Raw genomic sequence first — 12,560 nt, 5'->3', positions numbered from 1 at the left:
CAAACACGCTAAAAATTTATTGATTTATACTGTAATATCCAAACGACGGGTTTTTTTTTGCAAGTTCGTTTAAAATGTCTTCGACAGCTGGGGTAAATTTTCTATGAATGCTTAAGAGCGCCAATCCATTCATTCTATTATTTCCCGTTGAGTTGCGTAAATAAGTCTTCAAACGGCGCAAAGTCGAAAAGGATCTTTCGTTTGCACTCGTTGAAACAGGTAGAACGACCAATATTTCTAGGAGTTTGAAAATGTTTGGTGTTATATCTTTATTGCACATTCCAAGAGCATCCGCCGCAGTTTTTGGAACACTACCTCCGTCTTCACTAATCCTTTTTAATCTTTTATACCAGAGTTTTAGTTCAGACTTAAGGCTTTCTTTACAGGTATCCAAATCTCCAGCGTAAAATTCCACTAATGCTTCAAAAGCCTTTATGTTTGAAGGTTGGCAAATGAAAGGATCGGCAGGTAGAAGACACTGAAATCCTTTTAAAATATCCCGATGCGATACAAATCTTAAGTCTAATTGTGTTATAAAATTTTCTATGAATGGAATAAAAACACTAACTCTGAAATATGTTTCGGGTGTCGATGAGGTAAAATTATCGCGATTTTTCTGTATCCCGTTACTCTAGGGATTTGCATCCAATGCTTGTTAACATAAGAGAAGAAGAGCTGAATATACCAGAGAATGTTTCAGTGGCATTTTCACGCATTAATTTTAGATCTTTAATGACATCTTTTGCAAGACTCACTGCCTCTATCAAATCTATGCTTGGTTTTTGTAGCTATCTACAAAGATGGATTGTTATGGTGAAAACTTTGTAAATTGCACAAAAGAGATATTACGAACTTGCAATTAGATACTGTGCACAGTAAAGAATTAGCTTGGGTAGCTGATTCCTTATCCCACCATTCTGATATTTTTTGTAGTGTTTCAGCGATAGGCTCGAAAAGTTCCATCACAGCGGTTACTGGGTCGTATCTTTCCATCCAACGGGTTGCACATAGCTGTTTAATTTTCTCCCTCTTAGAGCTGGTTTCCATCTCCTCTATTGCTGAAGATAGGACATACTGTCTTTTTGGCGTATTTAAAAAGTCGTATAATGTTTTAATTGTCCCTAAGCAATTTCTAATGCCAGTTATTTCGCATGCATTTGATACAGCCAAATTGAGGCTATGAGCAGAGCAATGTACATAGAGTGCTGATGGGACAATACTTCTTACGTGGGCTTGTACACCATTAATTTTTCCTCTCATTGATGCAGCACCACCGTACCCCTGTCCGCGCAACTTTTTTATATCAACTTTCATAGACTGTAATTGGTCTAACATTGTTGTTGCTATTGCTTTTCTGGTTAAGTCCTGCACAGGAATGAATTGCAAAAACTGTTCGGTGATGTTAAAATTTTTTTTAATCGACATATCGAACGCAAAACGATAATTGCTCTATACCTGCAATATCAGTTGTTTCATCTGCAAGAATGGAAAATCAAGTTGCATCATTAATCTTGCTGACTAGTTTTTGCAGGATTAAAATATTGCAAACCTCAATAACTACGTTCTGAAATCGAAGGGTGGTATGCTGTGCATTTTTTCTGCTTGACTCTAAAATGTTCTTAAGAGTCGAATCGTTTTTACTCCGGAAACGAAGCAATGCCCGAAAACTTTTGTCGTTCTCTACACCTGGTTGTTAAGCAATTATTCCCTAATCTTTATGTCCTCTTTGGTAATTTTCTTAATTTCAGTTTTAATATTGCAAGAATCAAGTAGTGATCTGATCCAACCAAAGAAGACGGGACATAAAAGAATAAGCTATGACATTGCTAAGTTAAAAGCCAAAGAGTGCAGACAAGAATTTTCAATCGAGTTGAAAAACAGATTTGAGCTGTTAAAGGAAGAAGAAAATCATGGCAACACTAAGCAATCAGAAAATGAGGTAAAAGAAAAAGTTGAAGAGACTTGGGAACATATCAAAAACATTTATTGCGACGTAGCAGAAAAAGTGTTGGGTAAAAAGAAAGGAAAGAAAAGCAAAGAATGGATTACGGGTGAAACATTAATACTAATTGAAAGCAGAAGGAAAAAGAAAATACAGATGGAAACTACAAAGTCTGAAAGATTATTTAATCGGTATAGACAGCAGTATAGTCAAATTGATAGAGAAGTAAAAAAGTCAGCCAGAAAAGACAAAAGGAAATATTTCACAGACCTTGCCACTGAGGCTCAAGATGCAGCGCAAAAAGGACAAATAAGTACTTTCTACCAGAAAGTGAAACAAATAAAAGGAAATAAACGAAATTCGCAATGTGCAGTACGAGACAAAAACAATAAGTTACTTACTACGGATTAGAGGATCGAAGAAAGATGGAGAAAATGTTTTGAAGATACGCTTAACGCACACCATGTTGAAAATTCTGAGCAACTCCCAAATGTTACATTAAATGTAGCATCTACTGTAGATTTTTCTTTAGAAGATATCTCGCTGGATGAGATACAGAGTGCCCTGAGGGCCACAAAACCAAAGAAGGCTGCAAGGAGAGATGCAATCGTGGCAGAGATGCTTAAGGCAGATGTTGAAACCACTACAAGACAGTTGCAAAAGCTCTTCAATGAAATCTGGAGAAATGAAAGAATACCAGAACAATGGAAAGAAGCTGTAATAGTGAAAATTCCCAAGAAAGGCGATCTAACAAAATGCGAAAATTGGAGGGGCATTAGCCTACTTTCCATACCGGGAAAAATATTTGGAAGAATAATTTTGAATAGACTAAAACATGAAATTTATGGAATTTTAAGAGAAGAACAAGCAGGTTTCCGCAGTGGAAATGGAACAATGCAGCAAATCTTCACACTTAGAAATATCATCGAGCAAAGCTTAGAATTTAACACCTCTTTATATTTAAACTTTATTGATTTCAGTAAAGCCTTTGATTCAGTTAAGAGAGAGAAATTATGGGAAATTTTATCACATTATAATATACCAGAAAAATATATCAACATAATCAAAGATATGTATGATAACAGCAAAGCATGTAAAGTAGTAAATGGAGAATTAACTGAATTCTTTTTAGTAAAAACTGGAGTGAGACAGGGATGTGTTTTATCGGGATTTTTATTTATACTGGTGATAGACTGGATTATGCGAAACAGCTTGAAAGATGAAAAAAGAGGAATAAGGTGGAATTTCACAACTAATTTAGAAGACCTTGATTTTGCTGATGACATCGTACTTATTTCATCCAAATGTACAGACCTTCAGCTTAAAACAGACAAATTCAACAAATATTCAAATAGTGTAGGTTTATTCATGAACAAGAAGAAAACTAAAGTTATGAGAATAAATCAAAAGAAAAATGACAAAATTAAAATCGAAAATCACGAAATAGATGACATAGAGTCATTTAGCTATTTAGGTTTTACTGTAGATAAAAAAGGTGGAAGTAGTGAAGATATTAGACAGAGAATAATCAAAGCACGAACATGTTTTAAGGGATTACATAAATTTTGGAGAGAGTCAAATATTGAAATAAAGACAAAAATAGTTGTTTACAAAGCTATTGTTAGAGCAGTACTATTATATGACGCAGAAACCTGGAAACAGACTAAGATCGAAATACAAAAATTAGAAACCTTTCAAAACAAATGTTTAAGATTTATTTTTAAAATTTTCTGGCCTTACAAAGTATCAAATCAAAATCTATTAAAGAAAGCTAAAATAAAAACAATCGAAGATGAAATTAAAAAACGAAGATGGAGCTGGCTCGGACATATCCTTAGAATGCCCAAAGAAAAAATTTCATCTGTTGCGCTTACATGGTCCCCTGATGGTAAGAGAACAAGAGGAAGACCCAGACTTACCTTCCAGCGCATGTTTTTGGGCGAATTAAAAGAATGTGGAATATCTGGCTGGGAGGAAGCAAGATCTATTGCTAAATCTGGAGGGATATGCTGGAGGCCTTAAGTGCCCAAGGCACGTAGAGGATAAGTAAGTAAGTAAGTTATGTCCTCTTAGAGAGAGACCTTAATTTTCACAAAATAGGATGGTTTCAATGATTGGAGTAATGTTTTTTCTATTTTCTAATTTTCTTCTGCTTGCTGCACTGTCAGCTTCATCTTTCCAAGTAAAATATCGTTTAATGTCCCAGCAGTTTCGGTCGATTTTTTGTGATAAAGACATTTCTCGTGTTCAGAAAATCGCTCTACAGCATTTTTCCAGTTGTCAAATTTTACATTGCACAGTTGGCCTAAAGGTTGCTTTCCAGAACCGGCACCACTTGGGGCGAAAAGCACACAAAATTTGCAAAAAGCACCACCCTTAACCTCTGAATATGCAAGCCATTTCCAGTGATAAAACCATTTGTACTGAAATTTCGATTTTCTTTTTCCTTTTTCAGGAAAAAAAAGCTGGATTGGGTTCCCAAAATTTTTTTAGTATATCCAGTTTTTTATCCTCGCATGTTTTTTATCCTCGCATGTAACTTCTGAAAAAAGTCCAATGTCATATGGGTGGGAAGTAACACTTTGAGGGCCACTTTCACATTCATCAGATTTTGTTACGCTAGAAACGTTTTCTTCAACGGAAGTACATTTCTCTACAACAGAAAAACTTACATTGGTACTAGATGCTGTCCCCTCACTAATTTCTAGTCGAGACTTTTTCTCAAAGTAATTAAATTTTTTAAAGTTCTTACGTTTTGACATCCTAAAGATCCAAGAACAGCAAAAATATATACATATATATTGGCACAAAAATATCCGCTAAGTTACGATCTCAAAGTTTCGAGCTGTAATGAAATACTTCAACGAGCACAGTATCTGCAAAACAAAACAGATTTAGCGATGAGCTCCGAAAGACAAGTGGCAGAGATAATTCTCAGTTTGAATAACTTACTTCACTGTAGTCCGTTCCCCCTTTCATATAACTTTTTTTTTTTACCGCAACTACTAAATTCTCAAATTGTCTCAAAGACGACAGAACGTCTAGGATTCCAGACCTCGCGAATGCCAGCCAGTCTCGAAAACTATCGCGACTGGTAGGACAGAAAGGAACCAGCGATCGGGGCTCGCCCGTAACAGCATCACGTGAATTTGGTTTCAAAAGTACAACCCTATTATAGTAAATGTTTTTTCAGTATTCTGAGAAATACCGTGAGAAAAAAAAAGTAGGCATAAGGCAAATAAAAATCTATAGTCTTAAAAAATTATAGCCCACATAATTTCTGCTAAAATTTTTATTTTTGTCTGTATTATTTTGTAAATTCACTTTGTCTGAGCTCAAGGGGTGTGTTTAAACCCCTAACCCCCGCGTTTGCCCCTGCTGTCAGCATCGTGACAGCTAAAACAAGGGTAGTTCCATTGAGAGCAATTTCACTCCCACTTATTAAATTATAGGCAGTGCATCTGCTAGCTAAATTGTTTGATACAATTTCAAGATCGATGAATAAATTCTGGGATCAAGTTCTACGTTGCATGGATTCATTAAAAGATCAATTTGTCAGAAATAAAGTAGCCTTGATCACATCTTTGACTGAATCAATAACTTGGCATCACGTCTCTGGTCATTCCAATACTGCCGACTGTGCCTCTCGAGGAATATTTTTCTAAGAAACTGATGAACTTGAAACTTTGGTGATAGGGTCCAGATTGGCTGAATAATGAAAATTCAGCATTTATCGAAGAGGTACAGCCAAACTAGGTTCAAATAGGTTCCAAACTAGGTTCTGACACTTCCATCCCTGACTCTATAATACAAGCCTCATCAGTTTAAAGTAATTCCATTCAAGATTTAATTCAAAAATATTCATAGTCAGCAAATTAATAGGAGTGATTGCTCGGTGCAAAAGATTCATTTTCAGCTCGAGAAATTCAGAAAGTAGGATAAAGGGTAGTCTTCAAGTTTGAGAACTACATAATTCTCTTATTGTCATTATTAAAGAAATTTAAAGGGTAAATTTCAATGCTGAAATTAAGTCAATTGAAACAAAAGGTTGTGTTTCAAGAAACTATAAATCATAACCCTTTCATAACCATAACCCTTTCTGGACTCTGACAAGGTCTTAAGAATTGGAGGGAGACGCAAAAATTCAAATCTGACACTGGCGGCCAAACATCCCATTCTTTTACTGCGAAGTCATCATTTAGTCAAGCTCATTATAGAATACTATCATAAGCTTCCGTTACATTCCGGCACCTCTGTTGTTTTATCTTTGATTTGCCAAAAATTTTGGTTTCCAGCTGGGAGAAACACAGTAAGAAAAATTCTTAGATGCTGTACAACTTGTTTAAAGGTAAATGCTGTTTATACAAGCCAACTCATGGCCAATTTGCCTCGTGAACGAGTTATTTCATTAAAACCTTTCCAACTTGTTGGGCTGGACTCTGGAAGCCCCATTTCAACCAAACCAAATTTACCCAGATCTAAAGACACCCTAAAGTCGTACATTGCACTTTTCATCTGTTTAGCTACGAATTCTGTCCACGTGGAACTTGTCTCTGATTTGTCAACAGAAGCCTTCTTAGCATCCTTTCGTCGATTTATTGCTTGACGAGGGTTGCCCTCTGATATGTGCAGCGCTAATGCCACAAATTTTAAGGGAGCCAGTAACTATTTGAAGTCTCTGTAGAAAATTGTATGGGACAATTCAGTCCAAGATTTTTCCACCAACCTTCAAATCTCATGGCACTTTATTCCACCAGCAACACCTCATTTTGGCGGACTGTGGAATTCCAATATTAAATCTACCAAGACACGACTGCTGAAAATATGAGGCTTAGCTATACTGAATTTTGAAGAATTTCTTGTGTCAAATTGAGGCTTGCTTCAATTCTCGACCGTTATGTCTATTAACCTCTGAAATAAATGATCTAGAGGCTCTTTCTCCAGTACATTTTCTTGTGGGTGCTCCACTTCTTGCATTGCCTGAGAGAGACCCATCACTATCCATGTGTCTCAAGTCTAGATGGTCTTTAATTCAAAACTTCGTATTCAATTTTGGACAAAATGGAGTAAAGAGTTTAAATTTTGGACCAAATGGAGTTTTTTTTTATTATCATGTATTAAAATTTTAACGCATAAATTTTTTTAAAATAAATTATTCGAATCATTTAAAATTTATTTCTCATTTCAAAATAAAGTGCTATGAAAAAATTAAATTAAAAATTTACCTTTAGGAGTTGTGGTTCCAATTACACCATTTGTCGTCATTTTGTCATCTAGAAAAATAATTTTTTTGCATTACGAACGAGGTACAAAGATGACTTAAATGCAATTCTAGAGAAAGGGTAATGACAAAAAAGAAAAATGATGCATAATATATCTTTTTTTTTCTTTTTTTCTTTTCTATACCAAAGCACATTTTGCGAAATTTGTGTCAACATAGATATTTTTAATTAAACTTTGTTTTACTTATTAAAAAAAGGAAATAAAATTTTTTTGAACGAACAAATTAAAGAAAAATTTTGTACTGTGGATTTACATCTATAAAACTAAATGGAATTTTTAAAATTTAATCTAAAATGAAACATAAACTAATATACAAATGGTACTGTAATCACCGCCCGTAACTATATTTTAGAAAACTTTTTAAAAATGAAGTGAAAAAACATGCACAGTTGAGATACCATGAATAAATATTTAAGCAAGGAGAAAACGCAAACACTTTTCAGAATTCGTTGAAACAAAGCAGGATTAAGAATTGGTTGGTTGTATATAATGAGTTACAACAGCGTAATGAAAATAAATATTGGAGGGAAAACAAGTAATAATAAATTTAAAAAAAAATTGGAATTATTTAGTTTTGCTTATCATGTCAGCTTATGCTTAGTCTTGTGCATGATTTTGTAATCTTTATTAATACCAGTTTTGATAGTTTGCTCTTTTTCCACCTTATAAGAAAAACGGGTATTTAGCTATCATATTCCATAAAACGAGAAATAGGAATTTGATTAGTGCAATGTAAAAATATGTATTGAATTGGATAAGAACTCACCACTTCCGTCATCACATACGGCAATAATGAATGGAAGACAAATGTGCCCAACAATATCCAATTTAAAAAATGTGTTTTTCTGAAAAAGAATAAGCAATGGCGTAACATTTGAAAAAAACAAAAAAAAAACAAATGTAAANAGTATATCCAGTTTTTTATCCTCGCATGTATTATCTTCTGAAAAAAGTCCAATGTCATATGCGTGGGAAGTAACACTTTGAGGGCCACTTTCACATTCATCAGATTTTGTTACGCTAGAAACGTTTTCTTCAACGGAAGTACATTTCTCTTCAACAGAAAAACTTACATTGGTACTAGATGCTGCCCCCTCACTAATTTCTAGTTGTGACATTTTCTCAAAGTAATTAAATGTTTTAAAATTCTTGCGTTTTGACATCCTAAAGATCCAAGAACAGCAAGAATATATACATATATATTGGCACAGAAATATCCGCTAAGCTACGATCTCAAAGTTTCGAGCTGTAATGAAATACTTCAACGAGCACAATGTCTCCAAAACAAAACAGATTTAGCGATGAGCTCCGAAAGACAAGTGGCTGAGATAATTCTCAGTTTGAATAACTTACTCCACTGTACCCCATTCCCCCTTTCATATAACTTTTTTTTACCGCAACTACTAAATTCTCAAATTGTCTCAAAGACGACAGAACGTCTAGGATTCCAGACCTCGCGAATGCCAGCCAGTCTCGAAAACTATCGCGACTGGCAGGACAGAAAGGAACCAGCGATCGGGGCTTCAAAAGTACAACCCTATTATAGTAAATGTTTTTTCAGTATTCTGAGAATATACCATGAGAAAAAAAAGTAGGCATAAGGCAAATAAAAATCTATAGTCTTAAAAAATTAGAGCCCGCATAATTTCTGCTAAAATTTTTATTTTTGTCTGTATTATTTTGTAAATTCACTTTGTCTGAGCTCAAGGGGGGTGTTTAAACCCCTAACCCCCAGCGTTTGCCCCTGCTGTCAGCATCGTGACAGCTAAAACAAGGGTAGTTCCATTGAGAGCAATTTCACTCCCACGTATTAAATTATAGGCAGTGCATCTGCTATCAAAATTGTTTGATACAATTTCAAGATCGATGAATAAATTCTGGGATCAAGTTCTACGTTGCATGGATTCAGAAATAATTTTTAGCTAGATACGATCAGATTCATTAAAAGATCAATTTGTCAGAAATAAAGTAGCCATGATCACATCTTTGACTGAATCAATAACTTGGCATCACGTCTCTGGTCATTCCAATACTGCCGACAGGGAGACTAAAAAATTCAAATCTGACTCTGTCGGCCAAACATCCCATTCTTTTACCGCGAAGTCATTATTTAGTCAAGCTCATTATAAAATACTATTATAAGCTTCTGTTACATTCTGGCGCCTCTGTTGTTTTATCTTTAATTCGCCAAAAATTTTGGTTTCCAGCTGGGAGAAACATAGAAGAAAATTTTTTAGATGTTGTATAACTTTGTTTAAAGGTAAATGCTGTTTGCACCAGCCAACTCGAGGCCAATTTGCCTCGTGATCGAGTTATTCTATTAAAAACCTTTCGAACTTGTCGGGCTGGACTTTGCAAGCCTAATTTCAACCAAACCAAATTTACCCAGTTCTAAAGACACCCTAAAGTCGTACATTGCACTTTTCATCTGTTTTGCTACGAATTCTGTCCTCTTGGAACTTGTCTCTGATTTGTCAACAGTAGCCTTCTTAGCATCTTTTCGTCGATTTATTGTGAGACGAAGGTTGCCCTCTGTTGTATACAGTGGTAGTGCCACAAATTTTAAGGGAGCCAGTAACTGTTCGAAGTCTCTGTACAAAATTGTACGAGACAATTCAGTATAAGATTTTTCCAGCAACCTTCAAATCTCATGACACTTTATTCCACTTGCAACATCTCATTTTGGCGGACTCTGGGAGTCCATCATTAAATCAACCAAGACACACCTGCTGAAAGTATGCGGCTCAGCTATACTGAATTTTGAAGAACTGGCTACGCTCTTGTGTCAAACTGAGGCTTGCTTCAATTCTCGATCGTTAAGTCCATTAACCTCTGAAATAAGTGATCTAGAGACTCTTAATCCAGTACATTTTCTTGTGGGTGCTGTACTTCGTGCCTTGCCTGAGAGAGCCCCATCACGTCTACGTGTTTCTAGTCTAGATGGCCTTTAATTCAAAACTTCATGTTCAATTTTAGACCAAATGGAGTTTTCTTTTTTTATCATGTATTAAAATTTTAACGAAATGCTAATGCATAATTTTTTTAAAAATAAATTATGCGAATCTTATAAAATTTATTTTTTATTTCAAAATAAAAGTTATATGAAAAAATTAAATAAAAAATTTACCTTTAGGAGTTCTGGTTCCAATTATACCATTCGTCGTCATTTTGTCATCTGGAAAAAAAAATTTTTTGCGTTACGAACGAGGTACAAAGATGACTTAGATGCAATTCTAGAGATGGAATAATAATAATAAAAAAATTATGCATTAAGTATTTTTTTTTACCAAAGCACATTTTGCAAAATTTGTGTGAACATAGATGTTTTTAATTAAACTTTGTTTTACTTATAGAAAAAAGGAAAGGGAATTATTTTAAACGAACAAATTAGAGAAAAATTTGTACTGTGGATTTACACATCTAAAACTTAATGGAATTTTTAAAATTTAATCTAAGATGAAACATAAACTAATATAAAAAGGTTACTGTAATCACCGCTCATAACTATATTTTAGAAAACTTTTTAAAAAGGAAGTTAAAAAACATGCACAGTTGAGATACCATGAATAAATATTTAAGCAAGGAGAAAACGCTAACACTTTTCAGAATTCGTTGAAACAAAGCAAGATTAAAAATATTTTGTTTGCATATAGTGAGTTAGTTTCAAACAACAGCGTAATGAAAAATGATTCAAAGTATTGGAAGGAAAACAAGTAATAGTAAATTTTAAGAAAATTGGAATTATTCAGTTTTACTTATCATGCCAGCTTATGCTTAGTCTTGTGCATGATTTTGTAATCTTTATTAATACCAGTTTTGATAGTTTGCTCTTTTTCCACCTTATAAGAAAAACGGGTATTTAGCTATCATATTCTATAAAACGAGAAATAGGAATTTGATTAGTGCAATGGAAAAATATGTATTAAATTGGATAAGAACTCACCACTTTTGTCATCACATACGGCAATAATGAATGGAAGACAAACTGTGCCCAACAATATCCAATTTAAAAAATGTGTTTTTCTGAAAAAGAATAAGCGATGGCGTAACATTAGAAAAAAGTAAGAAATGTAAAGTTATTCTTTTTTAGAGATGATATTCGAAAAAAATATATGTATACTTCATTGAATATTAAAAACGTATTCGCTTGATCGCTTGATTTTGTTCTTAGTTATTTCGTAGTGGCACCTTAGCAGGATGAATATTTAAAACATCCCGTAAAATGACTTACTAGGACTCCTCAAAGTTTAGCGAGCTAGAAGTAACGCAAATATTGTAAACATTTGCATGCTCACAGAAAAAAATTTTGTTTCGTTACTTGTCGGTCTTTTTCTTGATCCACAATTCACTTCCCCGCCTGGTTTACACTGTTTTTTGACTCCGTCAAAAAGAAAATTATTTCTACATGTTCTCAATCTTGGAGAAAAGAAAGTGCATTGGTAGTATTTGGAACAGTCATTTGGATCAGGAAAATATCCCCCGAAGCTTGGACACTGGAATGGAGCATCTGTAACATACAGAAAATACACTAATTACCTTAAAGGTATTTTTTTATATGAGCTGTGCCGAACATTTATATAAAAACCCATTAGTTGCTCAGGTTTTGTGTACAAATGTGATTTTTGAAATTTTTCCAGAAACTATATTAACAGTTTTACGTTAACGTCATATTTTAGTTTCGATATTAAGTAGGAAAATTCCGTACAATAATATATTTTTTGACGAGTTTTTTAGAATATTGGTGATCGAAATGGGCTACACGTGGCGTAGAGCAAAACTCTCTACTCATGGCAACACTTCGCATGATTTCATCAGTGGCGTGTGGAGAGTCATAGGAGAAGGGAGTACTTCAGTTTGTCTCTCGATTTTCAAATAGATTAAAATCTTAAGTTAGGAAACTTGATGGAAGGGGAGAGTGGGGTCAATTGTAACATTTTTTACTTAACTATTTTTAACTAACAAAAATTCCAATATATTATCAGTATTAATTGAAAGACGAGTGAAGTAGACTATCCTCTACTAGAAAAAATAATAAATACCTTATTTTAAACGTTATTATTTTTGTTATTAACAATTTTTGACAGTCGTGCACTTGTTACAATTGTCCCCACTTACGGGGTCAATTGTAACAGTTCATAAATTCAACTGAAACATAGTTAATTATGCATATTATCGTAGTTGTGATATATTTTTTTATTGATCAAAATAGTAGTGATATTTTAGGAATAAAAATAATAATGAGCAGAGACCTAAAGGGTTAAACTTTTAACTTTAAGGGGTTAAAAATTTTAATTTATGCTGTGAAAGGTGACAAATAAAATAATGCACATGCAAC

The 12,560-nt window shown here is 34.0% G+C and overlaps 1 protein-coding gene across 1 annotated transcript in view; it reads right to left on the bottom strand.

Moving 5' to 3' along the window:
* Positions 1–12,560, bottom strand: part of LOC107452069 (nephronectin) — a 43,707-nt gene that overhangs the window by 18,867 nt on the left and 12,280 nt on the right. Inside the window, exons 6-7 of the mRNA XM_071180117.1 lie at positions 11,544–11,732; positions 7,168–7,215 (exon numbers count right to left, since the gene is read on the bottom strand). Of these exons, the coding sequence (XP_071036218.1) occupies positions 7,168–7,215; positions 11,544–11,732 (237 nt within the window). The remainder of the gene's footprint in view (positions 1–7,167; positions 7,216–11,543; positions 11,733–12,560) is intronic.

Source organism: Parasteatoda tepidariorum, chromosome 4, assembly GCF_043381705.1.
Source record: "Parasteatoda tepidariorum isolate YZ-2023 chromosome 4, CAS_Ptep_4.0, whole genome shotgun sequence".
NCBI classification, from domain to species: domain Eukaryota; kingdom Metazoa; phylum Arthropoda; class Arachnida; order Araneae; family Theridiidae; genus Parasteatoda; species Parasteatoda tepidariorum.
The sequence above is the reverse complement of the archived record's forward strand: the minus strand, read 5'-3'. Positions and strand labels throughout refer to the sequence as shown.